At 40.5% G+C, this 18,455-nt stretch overlaps 1 protein-coding gene across 1 annotated transcript in view; it reads right to left on the reverse strand.

The window, feature by feature from the left end:
* The window catches only part of col13a1 (collagen, type XIII, alpha 1), a 131,276-nt gene that overhangs the window by 71,471 nt on the left and 41,350 nt on the right, over nucleotides 1-18,455 (reverse strand). The window contains exons 10-16 of the mRNA XM_068020400.1: nucleotides 17,427-17,453; nucleotides 15,493-15,519; nucleotides 12,095-12,151; nucleotides 10,662-10,769; nucleotides 9,157-9,219; nucleotides 7,688-7,714; nucleotides 3,097-3,159 (exon numbers count right to left, since the gene is read on the reverse strand). Coding sequence (XP_067876501.1) covers nucleotides 3,097-3,159; nucleotides 7,688-7,714; nucleotides 9,157-9,219; nucleotides 10,662-10,769; nucleotides 12,095-12,151; nucleotides 15,493-15,519; nucleotides 17,427-17,453 — 372 coding nt within the window. The remainder of the gene's footprint in view (nucleotides 1-3,096; nucleotides 3,160-7,687; nucleotides 7,715-9,156; nucleotides 9,220-10,661; nucleotides 10,770-12,094; nucleotides 12,152-15,492; nucleotides 15,520-17,426; nucleotides 17,454-18,455) is intronic.

Genomic DNA, 18,455 nt, shown 5'->3' on the forward strand with positions numbered 1-18,455 from the left:
GTGGTCTTAAGATAGTTACATTTATAAGTGCAACTCTCCATGTATCACAGTGGCATTTAAACAACAAAGTGACTCCTGACAAGTCTCCGGCCCGCCAACATCATCAGAACACTGCAAGCTGCGCACATGCGCCGTCATCGCGTAACGTGCCTGGGCGGACCCAACGCATGTGCTTGGTGCTCGCACATGAAGGGTGAAGCGTCTGATTGTTCCCTGCTCCTCGCTTCCCACACTACCCACCCACCCCCACCCCCCGGCCACCTCACTCTCCAGCCTCTCGCTCCCTGCCCCCCCACTGTCCCCACCCCCACCCCCTGCCCTCCTCCAGCCAATAGCTCTAGGCCCACCTCCCTGCTCTTGGCCACTCACTCCTACGAAAACCCGTCACCCCTCCCGGCCTGCGCGAAGAACGATCGAACACGGGAGCGAGTGGCCAAGAGGAGATAAGTGGCACAGCCGGAAACTAGTGGCTGGAGGAGGGTGAGGGGAAGCAGGGAGAGAGCAGCCAGAGGGCTGGCGGTGGTGGGAGGGGGGGGAAGGAAACGGGGAGCGAGAGGCCGGAGAGCAGGTTGATAAATCTGTGATAAATTCAGCAGCTACATTTTCTGTGATTAATTGAGCAGTGCATTTTTAATCCTGGCAACTGCCTGAACATCGCAGACAGTGACGTTCCAGTGGAAGAGGCTGCATTTACGCATGTGCTAGTACTGCGCCACCTAGTGGTTGCGTTGTCAGCAAACGCAGCCTTTAAACAATCACTGTCTGGAAAAGTCTGAACAACTTCATTCTCCTAAAGAGTTATATGCTTGCTATCTCGTTTCAGTTTGTTTCTAAAATGCTTATATAACATCTGGAGCAAGTTGCTTTTGTCATCCCAATAACAATGGAATATCATTATACATTTTAACATATTATCTGCCTATTTACCTGACGTAAACAATTTAAATTATAATGAGTGACTTTCTCTAGGCAAAGCTACCAAAAACAAAACTCAAGTGAATTTATATCCGTTTTTATTTAAGAGATTAACATGTTCCAGCTGACCTTTAAACCGCCCCTGGGGACCCCATCTACTAAATTCTAAAAGACAGGATTGGTTACTCAAGGGAAAACATGTTATATTTAATACACAGCTACAGGAATCATGGGCTAACAAGTTAACAAATACAAAAACACAGAAATCTGCTGTGACACACAGAAACCCAATACCCTAAGGGACCCACAGTCCTCCCTCTCTCACCCTCTCCCCTCCCCCTTGTGGACTGCACAGGATCTGTATACTTTACATTTCCCAGTGCCAACGTCTTTATAAGGCAGGTTCCAAAAGTTGGCCACATTCCTGGGATGTTCATGCTCTTTTACAATAAATAGTTCTATTATACCATAAATAATAATAGGTTTACAAGTACTTCCAATTTCAGCCTTTGCCCTGTGAAGAAGTTGTGCTTCAGGCAGCACACTTCGAAGCAGCAGAATGCTATTCCAGGTTAGCCATCTTAATTAAGATACTACACCCCTCCCCACACTCCCCAACAACACCCACCAACTCAACAACACACCTCGATTTGTTAGGCAAGTTGGTTAATGACATGATGGTCCATTTAAAGAGCAGCTTACACATTTGACAACATGTCCGGTTCTTACATTTCTGACACCTTCAAACCATTAAAGGTTTAAAACCCAGATCCTTAACTTAGCTTATCCTCAATATCAAAATTTACACAACTTCCAAGAAGAAACAAATCTAACAACTCAGGTGAAAGTGTGAGCAATAAAAAGTCAACTGAGCCCCAATGGATGGAAGCAATTCTGAGCATTGAGGTTAAAACATTATTAATAGCAGTATTACATTTGGATTGCGTTACAGTTCTGTTTACAATAAACCACAATAAAATAATTCTACAACTAAATGTGAAAGAGCCAGTACATTTTAAGTGGTTTACTCACAATCTGGGAATAGCACAGGCTGTTATAATCAACAACATTCCCAGACAGACTGTGTTCTTGAGCTAAATCTCTGCAGGAATACGTCGATACAAAGCCTGAACTTTCTGCATTTTAAAAATATACAATTCCTTTAAGGAGGTCGAATGCACCTTCTAATTAATTAGATTGCCTTCTTAATAAGGCATCTCAGAAAACCAACCTGAGTATGGTGAATGGTCAATAACCTAATCCACTCATTTACCAGCAAACTACTGGCATGATACATAGTTATCAAGTTATTTTTACAAGGTTCTTCAGATTTAACGCTGAAGCACTTTGACCATTGCCCGACAACTTTACTTGCTTCCTTTATATACCAATTACCTCATCATCATAGACATTACAAATAAAAAAGCTGGAAATATTTTCCAGCAACATAGCAGTGAAGTTATGACATGCAAAATGTTTAATTTGCACATGTACACCCGACAGCATTAGAAATTACTAATACTCTTACTAATACCAGGGAATTCCATCAGTTTAGGCAGCATTTATATGATTGGTTGTGGTAGTGTTGGTGAGAAGTGGCATCATAGCAATGTTAAGTTGCAGTGCGAGTCTGGAGACAGGGATTGAGAGTTGATCTTTCACAGAGAATCACTCTGCTTCTCTCAAAACTCCAGTTGGCTTCTGACTCTAGATTTACACGCTTACAACTTAGAAAAACTGCTTCAAAATGACGCTAGCACCTCAGTGCAAATGCAGTCTTACTGTTCAATGGTAGTCCTGCTACAGAAACTACCACTAGTTATACTGGAACTGATGACTGCGACAGACATGAATGGAATCCAATCTCTGACCAACAATCAGGGGAAGAGGCTGTGCACTGACAGCAGAATTATGTCAATCTTTTGAAGTAGGTTTAATAGCAAGAATGATTTCTAAGAAGAGCAAGTAGAGTATTGGTCTAAACACATTTCTCTCAACCACATTTACCTGCATTATTTGGTGTCCATTGTGCCAATCACATTTGATTGTGTGTGGTGTGCAGACAGCATAGATTCATGGAGCTACCTCTCACCAGTCTCACAGTGATAGATTAATTCAATATTTCCTTGTACAGGTTAAGGCCCTGGGGATTGCCCACAGCCGCAAGAGAGTTTATCTAACCTTTCTTCCTGGGAGCCCTGGCATTCCTGGTTTTCCCTGCAATCCTGTTATTCCTGGTTCTCCCTGAAACAATAAAAGGAGTACATTTGTTTCCATTATTGAGAAGAAACACTTAGCATTAGTAACACTTCAGTTATTAGACATCGAAAATGGGTAAAGTTTGCAATTTTCAGATTAAAACACCACTGATGAAACTTTTCGTGGAGTATAAAACTGGGTTAGTAGAGTTCAGTAAAAGTTCCCTTCGTTACATAAACAAGTTCTCTCGTTAAAAATCGACTTTCTTACAGCTTCCTGGAAAAGCCTTTTAAAAGTCATGCTGTTCCATTTCCTGATTTGATTTGCTTTGCGATGCCTCAATCTCAGCCAACTTTACTGTAGTTGTCTAAGATTACAACTCGGAAACCCTGAGGGAGGTTCTAGCAAGGGTACCAACAAAAGACATGCATCTCGATGGCTTGACATTTTGTGGTCATCTCCCTCCCAAGGGTTTAACATTTAAAATTACTGAAGATATCCCATGATTTCCTTCACTCCACCATTGGTGTCTTTGCCTTCAGCTGCCTAGGCCCTAAGCTTTGGAATTCCCTCAATAAATCTTTCCTCTTCTTTAAAGATGCTCCTCAAAATGTACCTGTTTGATTAAAAGTTGGATCACCTGCCCTAATATCTCTTTAGGTGGCTTGGTGTCAGATTTTTCTGGTTACACTCTTGCGAAGCACCTTGGGATGTTTTGCTACATTTTTTTAAAAACTCATTAATGGGAGGTGGGCGTCGCTGGCCAGGCCAGCATTTATTGCCCATCCCTAATTACCCTCAAGAAGGTGGTTGTGAGCTGCCTTCTTGAACTGCTGTAGTCATTGGGATGTAGGTGTACCCACAGTGCTGTTAAGAAGGGAGTTCCAGGATTTTGATCCAGCGACAGTAAAGGAATGATGATATAGTTCCGAGTCAAGATGGTGTGTGGCTTGGAGGGGAATTTGCAGATGGTGGCGTTCCCACGTACCGGCTGCCCTTGTCCTTCTAGGTGGTAGAGGTCGCGGGTTTGGAAGGTGCTGTCGAAGGAGCCTTGGTGCGTTGCTGCAGTGCATCTTGTAGATGGTACACACTGCTGCCACTGTGCGTAGGTGGTGAAGGGAGTGAATGTTCATCATACCTCAAAAGTTGCTATATAAATGCAAGTTGCTGTTGTAAAACTATGCACACCTTTCCACCTGGATTCTCAGAGGCTGATGAAAAATAATTTGAAATACCTGGAATGGTATTCTGCCCTTTCAAAAATGTAACTTGGATCACATGGCTAACTAGTACTCCTCACGCCAACTTTAGCAAGTACTTTTAATCAAATGGCATTTCCATGAGTTTTGTTCACTTACTAAAATTTATGGACGTTACACAAATGTCATGAAAAAAATTACCACATACTTCAAAACGCTACAATTTTGTCTTTCCAAAAAATACATTTTGCACATAAAACTATTTACCTTATTTGTTCCTTTATGTTAATAAGAATGGCATATTTTACACACACGGCTATATATTGTGATTGTTTACAAAGCCCAAAGAAAACCTGAACTTCATGTTCAACTGAACTTAGTCTTTCAAGGTTGGTTTTTCTAATTGGAGAACAACTATGTCCATTCAGCCTGACTGAAGGGACAAGACATTTGAGGATATAGCTTTTTCAATGAGCTACACCTCAGACAGCCTGCTCTCGATCTGAAGGATCACCAAACCTATTTCCACATCAAGCTAAGGGCATCTAACCTTCAATATTGCAGTAACATGCTTAACATTTGTGATTGCAATGATTCAGCGTGAAGCTGGCTAGGTCAATTCCTGAACTCTTCCCAACATTTTTTAATGTGTTCTCATATTTGAGAATTGCTTAAAATAGAGACATGTTGTCCAAGCTTTTCGTCTTGCACTCATCAGCACAATCGCAAGAATAACCAATGTAAGGGAAAACAACAACTTATATTGCATGTGAAGAGAGTGCTGATTGGTTGGCAAGTGAACTCTGATTGGTAGAGGCGTTGCCATGGAGAATGCACCAGTTTACGGTGATTGACAGTTAACAGCCAAGCTTTGTTTGAAATTTAAACCAGACAGCTTGACTCTGATTGGTCAAGGCATTGCCCTGAATGGCTGTCACTTATTTTGTTCAGCTGAAACATGCGCAATGTGTGTAGAAAGTTCTTTCTGTCTGCAAGGAACAGGGCCCTGTGTATAACTAGCCCATGAATAGCGACTGTAACTCCTTTATTCAAAAAGGGAGGGAGACAGAAAGCAGGAAACTACTGGCCAGTTAGCTTAACATCTGTCTTAGGGAAAATGTTAGATGCTATTATTAAAGACATTATAGCAGGGAATTTAGAAAAATTCAAGGTAACCAGGCAGAGTCAATATGGTTTTGTGAATGGGAAATCATGTTTAACCAATTTATTGGAGTTCTTTGAGGGAGTTACATGTGCTGTGGATAAAGGGGAACCAGTGGATGTACTGTACTTAGATTTCCAGAAGGCATTTGATAAGGTGCCAAATCAATGGTCATTGCAGAAAATAAAAGCTCATGGTGTAGGGGGTAACATATTGGCATGGATAGAAGCTTGGTGAACTAACAGGAAACAGAGAATTGGCATAAATGGGTCATTTTCTGGTTAGCAAGATGCAATGAGTGGTGTGCCACAGGGATCTGTGCTGGGCTCTCAACTTTTTAACCATTTAAATAGATGGCATAGATGAAGGGATCGAAGGTATGGTTGCTAAATTTGCTGATGACACAAAGATAGGTATGACAGTAACTTGTGAAGAGAACATAAGGAGACTACAAAGGGATATAGATAGGTTAAGTGAGTGGGCAAAGACCTGGCAAATGGAGTATGTTTCATCTTGTGGGAGAATCTAGAACTAGGGGTCACTATTTAAAAATAAGGGGTCGCCCATTTAAGGCAGAGATGAGGAGAAATGTTTTCTCTCAGAGGGCTGAGTGTCTTTGGAATTCTCTTCCTCAAAAGGCAGTGGAAGCAGAGTCTGAATATTTTTAAGGCAGAGGTAGATAGATTCTTGATAAGCAAGGGGGTGGAAGGTTATCGGGGGAAGGCCGGAATGTGGAGTAATCAGTTCAGCCATGAACTTACTGAATGGTGGAGCAGGCTTGAAGGGCCGAGTGGCCTACTCCTGCTCCTAAATCGTATGTTCGTAAAGCAGATGATCTAGTAATTTATTTTGTTGCTGTTGTGGGACAATACTGTGCCGAATTCGCTGCTGTGTTTCCTACATTATAACATTGTCTACACTTCACAATTACTCCATTGGCTGTGAAGCATTTTGGAATGTCCCGAGGTCATGAAAGGCCCAAGTCTTTAAGAATTCATTTCTGTGATGTGGGCGTTGCTGGCAAGGCCTTGAGAAGGTGGTGGTGAGCTGCCTTCTTAAACCGCTGCAGTCCTTGTGGTGTAGGTACATCCACAGTGCTGTTGGGGAGGGAGTTCCAGGTTTTTGACCCAGTGACAGTGAAGGAACGGCGATATAGTTCCAAGTCAGGATGGTGTGTGACTTGGAGGGGAACTTGCAAATGGTGATGTTCCCATACACCTGCTGCCCTTGTCCTTCTAGTTGGTAGAGGTCGTGGGTTTGGAAGGTGCTGTCAAAGGAGGCTTGGCGAGTTGGGAACAGAGTGGAGTTCACTGTGGTAATACTTAACGTCTCATGCTACCATACTGAGTTCTAAAGTTATATTTTTAATTAATTCGAAACGGGCGTGTTTAAACACTTGAAACAAAAGGTGTTAGGCTGATAATTACTCCGCAGGGATTTCAACACTAATGTGATTTTCGTAAACACCTCCAAGGTTGTGAGGCTGTCGATTCTATTACAGAATAGCAGGGCTGGTGAGCGTCAGATAAGATATAAATGGGATTAGCTCCTTTGATTGTGCCCTGTTGCTTGGAGAGCTTTCTTTTAAACACATCCTTATCTCATGTTTCGGATGGTGACAGCATTTTATTGACCCACCACACTGTCCCTCTGATGAAGAGTTCCTTTTGTTCTTCTGAAGAGGAACGAACATTTCCTAAACACACAAACTATTTTCACCTCTGCCTCTGCGGTCCAGGAAAACCTGAATCACTGGACATGTTTAGAAAGGAACATACTTTGAATATACTTTCTGTATATTCTCCTCCAATGTACCTTTCATAGAATTAGAGATTGTACAGCACAGAAACAGACCATTCAGCTCCACTGATTCAATGACTGCACTTGAAGTTCAGAAAACAGTCACTGTAACAGTCTCTGCACCTCAACACAGCTGCACCAGAAAACTTTGCCATTTTCTGCATTTTTCTTACTGAGCTAAGAGCAGAATAAAGTTAAGAGCTAAGATAACTTTGTCAACTATAGTTAAATCCTATTGCATAGTCACTAGACGAAGGCAAGAAGCTGTTATTCTAATGGTGAGCAGGGGTCTTTCGCTGTCTTTGAACTAAAAGCAGTCACAGGAAGTGCTAATAATAGTTCTTAATTTTACAGATCCACCTAGACCTCATCAATTAAATTTATTGATGTAGACACAGGCCTTGTTAATTACCTTCGGTCCAGGCATTCCAGATGGACCCTGAGAAATTAAAAGGATAGTAATAAGATGTTGGTCCTTCAAAATTCTCTTTCAAAGTTGTGACTTGACTCAGAGAAAAGAGACGTCGGTAGTAGTTTGAGGTAAATTTTACAACCACGTGTTCCGTGACAACCCTTCTGTCTGAGTTGGAAGGTTGTGGGTTCAACTCCCACAATCTCCAATCCAAGGCTCGGGCACTTAATCTAGATGATATTTCAGTGCAGTACTGAGTCAGTGCTGCACTGTTGGAGGAGCCATCTGTCAGATGTGTTAAACAAAGGCTTTATCAGCTTGCTCAGGTGGACTGTATAAGATGCCATGGCTCTTTTTCTTTGAAGGTGATGAGCATGGAAACATTCCTGGTGTCTCGGCCAGCATTCATCCTTCAACCAACATCACCCAAACAGAATAACAGGCAAACCACCTCACTGCTGTTTGTGGAACTAAGCAGTGTACAAACTGATTGTCACATTCACCTACAAAACAGCATGTGCCATCCTGCTCTGCTTTTCCAGTGGGTAAGACTCTAGAGCGGAAGCACGTATAGTTAAAAGGTATTCTTTGCGAAGAATTAGAACTAAGTTCAGATCCACTGTGCAGCGTCAAATCCATTTTTACAAAGTGATTGCCCGTTGTCTTTCAAGGTCAGATTCCAATCAACTTTCCCACACATCTCATCAAGTCAAAGTAACAATGGTAAACTATCAATGCTGTAAATAACGAGTGAGATTTAAAATTAGCAATGGTGACAGGCGGCAAAATCAAACAGATATACTTTATCCTTTTATTCATAAAAAAAGCTCATGTTTTTAACCCAAAATTGGCACATGGCTGTTGACACTCTGTGAATGTGTTTGGTAATGTTAGTGCTCTTTGAATTTCTACAATTTAGCTTTTACCATATAAATGGCAATAAAAGGTCAAAAGATTTTGATGGGTTTCTGTTTTTCAATAGTAAGGTGAGAATACAATCTCAAAGAATAATTTTGCGTTAAGCAAAGATTTTTAATTGTGGTGAAGTACCTGACCTGCTTGTGACACCAATTGGAAACTTGCGGGAAATGTGCTTGAAGATCTACCCTTAGCTGCTGTCCGAAGGGAACTCTATTGTGCAGTCCAGGTTCTCGTATCCATGTCAGCTGTGACTCAGGCCAGCAGTTGCCCGATGTGCTGCATCAGGAACCCCAGCATGTGGTGAACTGCCTGTCTCAGCTGAGTTGAGAAGAGGTACCAAACAAGGCAGTAAATCGCTACCTGTCCTGACATCAGTCCAAACTGACTGTACTCCAGGGTCCAATGGTTCAGGGCTGCACAGACAGAATTGCAGCGAAGCCTGGTGTGTTGCATAATGGAAGTGGGGGGAATCAAAAGAGCAGAGAGTTGGCTTTAAACAAAGGAAATATACAGGTAATCTATGTAGCAAAATCATTTCAATTACCTACCCTGATTCCATCTCTTCCAGGTTTCCCAGAATCTCCAGGTTTCCCAGAATCTCCAGGTTTCCCCTGCAAATATGAACTCAGTCATTATTTGAGTCCAGAGTCTTAATTTAGTTATCAGTATGTAACGATCCCAAGCACTGGCTAAATTCAGTCAGTCATTTGGACAATTATTATTTTCCACTGATTATTGTTCCTTTCCACAATTTCGCTTGGTAATTTCCCAACCGCTGTAAGAAATTACTGTGAAACAGCAAACCCTCACTCTTTACTAGTTTCACAGACTGAGTTCATGAAAAATAAAATTTATCACAGCAGTGCTCCACTCTCAAATGTTCCACTCTACTGGTGCACAAGACAAACCCTTTCCAGCAGTTGTACAGTTTTATGCAGTGATCTCTTCACCAAGAAACAACAGTTAGATTAGATTAGAGATACAGCACTGAAACAGGCCCTTCAGCCCACCGAGTCTGTGCCGACCACCAACCACCCATTTATACTAATCCTACACTAATCCCATATTCCTACCTATACTAGTGACAATTTATAATGGCCAATTTACCTACCAACCTGCAAGTCTTTTGGCTTGTGGGAGGAAACCGGAGCGCCCGGCGAAAACCCACGCAGACACAGGGAGAACTTGCAAACTCCACACAGGCAGTACCCAGAATCGAACCTGGGTCCCTGGAGCTGTGAGGCTGCGGTGCTAACCACTGCGCCACTGTGCCGCAATCCCCATTCCTAAACCATTTCACAGCTGCTTGTTGGTTGACTGCTGGCCTTTTTTCAGCCATGCCTCGCTCAGGTTGAGCAGGTGTTCGCTGTGTCTGCAGTGGGTGACAATGGAGTTCATCCTGCACACCAATCATTCTCCTTTATCTTACACTCTCTCATCTCTCAGTCTCCCACTTTCCTTTCTGTCTCTCTCTCTCTCTGGCTCCCATCCTGACATGACTAATTGTGTTTGTGCATAACAACTTGCATTTTTATAGCACCTTTAACATAGTTGAAAAGTCCCAAGGCGCTTCACAGGAGCGTTAACAAAATTTGACACCGAGCCACAGGAGGAGATATTTGGTCCAAGAAGTAGGTTTTAAGGAGCATCTTAAAAGGAGGAGAGAGAGATGGAGAAGTGGAAAAGCTCAAGAAGGAATTCCCGAGTTTAGGGCTGAGACTGTTGACGGTACAGCCACCAATGGGGGTGCGGTTAAATGCACTATGGAATTTAACCCAGATAGTTCACTATTTGGAAACAGTTATGAACCATTTTACCTGCAGTTGCGATTAACACTACCAACACTTTTTGATATTGCTGAAATAATCATGGCATTGTATGCAAGGGCTCTTAAACATCTTAAGTTAAAACAATAAGTAGGTCAACAGGAGAAAGTGTAAAGATGGTTAGTTCCTTAACCCCATTGTCATGCACCTACCAGGCCAACGACAACATTTTTCACAAGCAGGGCAGAGGTGCCAAGAGCAAAGAAAAGGACAAGGCTAAAACTTACTGGTAATCCATCAGTCCCTGGTTTACCCGAATGTCCTGGGGGTCCTTTAGGCCCTGGGGGTCCAGGTGGCCCTGGAGAGCAGTTGCTATTGGTTTGTCCTTGTTCACCCTGGGATTGAATCAAAAGCCACTAAGTTCCATGACAATATTTAAAACAATTGGCTTGCAAATCATTCGCCAATTAAAAGAGCAAGTAATTGATATTAAGTAGAGCAGCCAAAAAGCAAACTTCATAACCAAAGAATAGGTTATTAGATTGGGGAGGGGAGGGGAATGAGGAATACTGAAAAGAACAAAGTGGCACCTGGTAGCAGTCGAGGCGTTTACCTTGAGGTAGAGGCGTCTGATGAACTGGTCAGCAGGTGGCAGTATTTTCAGTCGAGGTGGAGTAAACTGAATAGGCAGGTGAGCCAGAAGTCACAGGTCAGTACAAAGCCAAAGGGCATGAGGTGATGTTTGATGTGTTTTTTTAGGAAGGGAAGGGATGGATAGAGGAGGAAGGGGAAAAAAGACAAGAATATTGAGAAAAGCAGCAAAGCTCGACGCCAGAGTGAAAGCCAGCAACAGAAAAGTTTGTACGGGGGTGTGCAGTTGGTGAAAGGAAAACATGAAGCCTTTCATCATGTGCCAAACGTTACAGGAAAATAAAATTAAAATTAAAAAGTAAAACATTTTTTTCACCAAAGGACTACCCTCAGAATTTGTTGCTGGCTTTAAGTAGAGAGAAATAAGACCCAGTCTTATAACAAAGTGAATTATGATTTCAAAACATTTTTTTGTGTTTAGAAAATGGTTAATTGCCATTTGTAATATGGAATTTTCCCAGTTGAAACTGAGCATTACTCATTATTAGGGTTGCCAATCCTCCAGGTTTGGCCCGGAGTCTCCAGGGATTAAAGATCTGTCTCCAGGAATGCTGTGAGCAAAAACCCAGGAGAAAAATCATTGGGGCTTTAAATATTGTTGTTTTTTAAAAAAGTCTTTGAACACTTTTGTTTATTAGTTATAAAAATATTGGGCAGGGGGAAAAAAAGACTTCAACAGTTAAGAATCATCCAATCGATTCATGAAGACCTGCCTGCTTTCCGATTGGCAGAGTGCTTTGAGGATGGACATGTTGGGCGACCAATGGTAGGCGTGTGAGGGTGGGACAGTTGGAGGCATGAGGTCACATGATGAAACCTCCAGGAATACATCCAACCAGAGGTGGCAACCCTACCAATTTAATCAAACATAAGTTCAGACTGCAACTGGTCAAGTCAACTAAACCACATAGTTATTACAGGCCAATATCCAATTTGGGTTGAGAATAGGAATTTTTCTGAGCTGCTTCACAATTCAGCTGGTTACAAAACCAATTTTGAGCTACTCCGAAGGAGCACAAAACACTCTGTTGTAAGACTGACCATAACGACAGTGAAAGCACCCACAAACCTTCACAGTCAGGATCTGATTTAGCCGCAGTGCTGCTAGTGAAGTCCCAGGGAACTCCTACAGAATGCAACATAGAAACTAAGTGATTCTATCCACGGGCAGACAGAATCAGACCTGTTCCCTCCAAAAAAATGTACACTACATCCTTAAAACAGGTACTTTTTTAAAAATGTGTAATTATCCTCAATCTCACTAGAGATTTTTGTAACCTTTTACAAATGATTTGTTTCAGGGTCATGCGCTGTCAATCTGAGCAGTCTTTGTGACAAAATAGAGGATACAGTCCCTCAGAGATGCAAGGCTGGCTACACTGCAGGACAGCAGGAAGGCAAAGCTAAAGGGACACTCTGAAAAATGACAAGATGTGTGCTCGACACAGGACCTATACATACAACCCCTAGCCAGAGACCTTGCCCATCAGGAGCACAGATAGGGAATTTGTACATGTGCTTTCTAAGGTTTACTACCCATTTTAATGGACTGAAAATAATGTGAAGTGTAGACCCACACTTCCCAAGTAGATTGCTGGGGAGTCCACTGCTATGTAAGAAAATATATTTCCGGGCTTTTAGATGTGAACTGTAACATCTCCTGCTGCCATGATCTTGGTAGGTTATCTTGAAAGAACATACAACCCATGACTAACCCTAATCTTACAGAAAGCTGCATCCACAGAGAGATGCCAACCAAAATGTTTCAACTGAAGCGTAGAGAAAATCTTAAACAGGAAGAAAAAATGCAAAAAGAAACAATATGACACAATGAAACAATACATGGAATTTTATAAAAATTGTCACAATGGAATCTTTTGAATTGCAACCTAGATAGGAAAGAAATGGTATATAACTTGTTTGAATTTGGGTGAGTTTATGGTCATATATTTAGTGTAGATGTGAAGCTGAGATGGAGCGTAAACAACAGTCTCTCCAGCACATATTACAGAGGCATGATTTGGACTTTTTTGAAATACAGGTCATTTCTTATATTGATATTTGTGACAATAAGGCAAGGACACTCTTGACTCTCATTCCCAATAAGTTAAAAAAAAAATTTCCTCATTTCTCGATTGATCTTAGGGTGTCTTCACATTGCTGTACTGAAGGAGGTAGGGTAGATTAGGACTATTTAGATTGGTGCTGGCTGCATCTTTCTCCATAGCTATAAGTGAGAATTTGAATTATAAAGATCCATCTAGTTGTGCAACACAATTTTCAAACATGGTTTCTTTATAGGAGTTTCAAAAAGACAAGCCTTGAAGACAGCTTCTCCACAGCAATTCCTTCATGCAATGGGAGTTGGAATTAAGACACCATTCTAATTCACTGTACAGAAATAAAGCAGTACCCTAAATCATCCCACAAGAACTATGCAACAAACAAATCGCCTTGTAAGTGCTTTTAAAACTGCTTTGATGCATAAAAGGGCAATAAAGTACCACTGTGAGCAGAAGTTCTGCTATGCCTGTTATCAAGGCAACCAGACATGCCATGGACTAAAATTTCCAAAAGATTTGCTTTGCAGTCTGGGGTCAATTTAGACTCTTTTCTAAATGTCTTAATAATGAGTCTGTGCAGGGTCATGAGACATGATTCAATTCTTCTGTGTTATCAACAGATCCTTCATGTTGCTTTCCACCGAGAATTGCATTTTAGGTTAGCCTGTTGGACAACAGATGAACCTTAAACAACTTAAAATGAAAAATGGAAGCTATGTTCTGACAGACAAAGTACGCAACTGGACTCAGACATTTATATAATAAAAAAATTGAGAAATTGCAGTAATATTTTTGCCTACGTCGTTTCTGTAGAAACACCGAAACAAATTTGTTTTGATGAAAATGAAATAAAAGTATTACAAGATGGTAACAAGGGATTTCCAATCACAGCAATTCATCAAATAACAACCTCATGTCTAAGTTTATTTGACACAAGAGAATTTAAAGAAAAAGAAAAAGGATACAGAATTTTAAAAAGTAAAACTTTGCATGCAACAGATTTAAGCGCAACCTGTTTTTCAATCTTGTTAACAACTCAAGGAACTAAGAGTTAACAATTATACTTAAGAGACTGGTGCTATGAGTTGCTCTTGCTTCTTGAACCCGAATCTATGTAATTATGTTCACTTATTTACAAAGTTATTCCGGGTTATAAGCTCATGGAGGTTAGAAATTAATTTCTCATTAACCAGCAATGGAATGTAAAGCTGTGGATTAATAATCAATTGGACCTTCCTCGGTAATGTTTCCATCAGTTTTGGCAATGGGAACTACTGGGGGTTATGATAGAAGAAAGTCGCAGTTAAACATGGCTGCCTGATGCTCTAAGTTAGATACAAAATTCAGTCTTATTCAGTTCCCATCAGGGTGATTTAAATTAAATACAATTGGTGTGGAGCTACCAGGCAGTCCTATCAGTCTTCCTGTACAAAGTTATCTTCTACTCTGGTTTGACAAGCTGCAGACCCAGCATTGGCATAAAGACAATCTCATATCTTCGGCTCCAGTTAATCAAATCCTTTATTGACAAATCTGCCCCAAATAGGGCCATCACTAGTTTTCCAAAAAAAATCAGCTAGGTTGTATTAATAGACTGTCAGTGCTCCCCAAGAGAGAAATGGACGTTGTAGATATTAAGGTTGTGGAATCAGCAAAAACAATAAGTGGGCATGATGAAGTGATAATGGAGCAGATCATTATTAGAGAAGGAATAGAGTGATAGAAAAACAAAGCCCTGTGTCAGGGCTATAGGGAGCACTGAGGCAGCCAAATCAGTAACTTCTTCTGTCCTGAATTGTAAATGTGACACTGTTATGCCATGACTGCGCAAAAATGGCATTTTTCATTGTGCAGAGTGTAAAAGACAGTGTCTCCTGTCCCAAACTTACTACTCTGTAATGATAAAATGGCAGTGACCATTGGACATTCACAGAATCATAACTTAGGACAAGACAGAAGACAGCATCAAAAACGAACAAGCAGTCAGGGATTCGATCTGAATTTCTAAGCTAATGGATAACTTGAAAGTTAGGCAGGAGCTTTCATGGCTTTAGAAGGGAGGTGGTGGAAAGAGGAAGAGGGGTTAATGTTCTTACTAATGTGAACATTTGAAAACTAACAGTGAACATGACTAAATTATTGAAAAAGTTAACCATTTATGACCGAATGGCTTTCAGCTGAATAAAGTGGACAGATTGAAATATCTTTATTCATGTCCTTGAACAGTTAAAAATGAAACATGAAATTTAGAGATAATCAGTTTTAGGAGTTTGAACCTTCACCCCTTTTTAGTTATCAGTAAATCTCATTATATAAAAATCGCATTAGAAGGCTGGATATAAATACTGTTGTGTATATCCACTAGGGCTAAAAGTAAATATAGTCTGAAAGACAGATTACTTACTGTGAGTGCAGAATCTCCACGTTGACCCTAGAAAATAGAAGTTTAATCAGAGTCACGATGTCAATACATCATTTGTTTTACGTCTAAAGTCCTGGCAAAAAGATTGACGTATTATAGCGAGGTTTTAAAATAGTCTAATCCAAAACTGAGATGGATTTTTAACTGCCTATAAATATTTTCCAATTTGCACCATTCTTATCATAGGTTTTATACATAAGGATAGAACATTTCTACAATCATCTGATTGATTCGCGTGTAGTTGAAAGTTATCATTTTTAGTTGATGTGTAGGGCAGCAACACTGGGAATTTTATTAATGATAAAAGCTTGGATCCTCCAGGGTGATGATGTCTCAGACAGACTTTGCCTGGTTATACTGAAGCTTGGAAAAATGTGTGAACAGTATCAAGGTGTAAAAAACATCTAAGCAAATCAGAGAAAATTTTGAATAATCTTTAAATGTAAAAAGAAATCAAGAAATATCATGGACTGATTAGTTGTGTATTAAATGAAAATGTGTGACAGTGTCTTTTTTTTGACCCAAGCTGCATTTTAAAGCCTATGAAAACTAAACCCATGTAATAATCATTGGCATATAACGAGCTACTTAATGTTTAGCCCTTTGAAGTATGAAAAACAATTTTCACTTCTGGTTAGTCAGGTGATTTCAGTGTCTATATTTCTAGACCATTCCCACCACAGTATTACAGAGATCCTAAACATTACAGCCAATATTGAACATCGTACTTACTTTCTAAAAGACATTTAACATTTGTTTAATTAAAGATCAGAGGCATGATTTGACACAGTTCCTTTTTAATCACAGTGTCCTTGGAACTGAGCAGGTGACATCACTAACACTATGCAGAGTGTGGACAGGTACAAGTGATGCCATAAGGTTAACTCAAATGTTCAATCATGCAACATTTCTGAAGGAGGAATTGAAGATCCATGTGTGGAAAGTGTGTTTAGTGACAAACCAGTGAAAGAAAGATCGGTGTAAAAAATATTTCGATCCTGAGTTAGTTAATAAATGATTAGTGATTCCTGCTGGTAGCAGAAAACAAGATATATAAGGTTTTTCTTCCTTTTTTTTAACATTCTTTTTTACATTTTTTACAATCTTTTTTTTGCATTTATTTCATTTCATCTTAGTTTGTTCAGTTTGCTTACCCACTGTTTTTTTTCAGGTTTGCACTTGCTGCTGTTCAATATTCAGTGTATTAACACCTAATCTGTACTAATGCTTTGTCTTTCAACACACCATTAACATATTGTTTGCCATTGCTCCGTGACCTTTTGGTCAGCTATGTGGCCTGGTCCAATCTAGACCTCCTTTGTTATCTCTTGCCCCACCCCCACCTCACTTGCTTATAACCTGTGACTATTTGTCAGTTCTGAAGAAGGGTCACTGACCCGAAACGTTAACTCTGCTTCTCTTTTCACAGATGCTGCCAGACCTGCTGAGTGGTTCCAGCATTTCTTGTTTTTATTTCAGATTTCCAGCATCCGCAGTATTTTGCTTTTATATAATATTTTAGTTCTTTGATTAAACTTGAAGTTTACGCATCAGTTTTACAGAGGTTATATTTCCCAGTGAAAGACACATCTAACGTAATCAACTGGTCGTAACTATGTGTGTATTTTCAATGTAGACGAGTGTATAAAATGAGAGCTGGCAGATTGACTGCATGTGATAGGCCACAGCTGTTTTCCCATGTCTGCCTATCACATTCCTCGCCCGATTTTCCTTTACATTGAAGTCACGAGAAGGGCCAGCCAATCTTTTAGCCCAATGCCTTACTGCCACTGCTGAATTAAGTTCTGCATTACATCTTGTCTCAAGTTTGCAATCTAATCGGGACTAAAGTGACATATTGGAATAGTTATAAGGCTAATACAAGCTCAACAAAACTGGCAACAACCCATGCTCACCTTGTCACCTTTTGGACCATTCAGACCCTGTGCAAACACAAACAAACAGTGAGCCATGTTCAAATGCTGTCTTGCTATCCAAAACAAAGAAGATATTATCTTTAAATGTTAGGAAACAGTGTCATGATGTAAAACAATCAAACGGTTATTAAGATTGATAAATAAGAATTTAGACCAGAAACATATTATCGTTTTGTGTTTGGAGTGAAACAAAACATCGAAAGCAACCAGGGATTTATATATTTGCAATTCATGATAACTAAAGATAGATAGCATAACACTTCTCTAATTCTGGCCTCTGATTTTAATCGCTCCACCATTGGCGGCTGTGCCTTCATCTGCCTCAGCCCCAAGCTTTGGAACACCCTCCCTAAATCTCTCCACCTCGCTTTCCTCCTTTAAGACACTCCTTAAAACCTACCTCTTTGACCAAGCTTTTGGTCATCTGACCTAATATCTCCTTATGTAGCTCGGTGTCATATTTTGTTTTATAATGCTCCTGTGAAGTGCGTTGGGATGTTTTATTAAAGGCCCTGTATAAAGGTAAGTTGTTGTTGTAACACCAAACCGATTTCAAGGCAGTTACAATTTTCAAGGAATACAGTCAGGCCCAAGTAAATGCTTCAATGCCTGTGCAGAGTTCCAACATACAAACCACTTCCCATTCACTCCAATTATGTAAAATACGTGATGCACCACATAATGGTCATGGAACAGTGAGGTTCTCCTTAGAGCAGAGAAGGCTACGAGGAGGTTTGGTAAAGGTTTTGATGGAGTAAATAAAGAGAAACTGTTTCCAGGGGACACAAGATTTAAGGTGACTGGTAAAAGAACCACAGATGACATGAGGAAACATTTTTTTTTTTTACACAGCAAGTTATTGTGATCTGGAATGTGCTGCATGAAAGCAAATTCAATAATAATTTTCAAAAGAAAATTGGATAAATACTTGAAGGGAAAACATCTGCAGGGCAATGGGCAAAGAGCAGGGGAGATGGAATAATTGGCCAGCTCTACCAAAGAACCACC

This window comes from Heterodontus francisci, chromosome 42, assembly GCF_036365525.1.
Source record: "Heterodontus francisci isolate sHetFra1 chromosome 42, sHetFra1.hap1, whole genome shotgun sequence".
NCBI lineage: Eukaryota > Metazoa > Chordata > Chondrichthyes > Heterodontiformes > Heterodontidae > Heterodontus > Heterodontus francisci.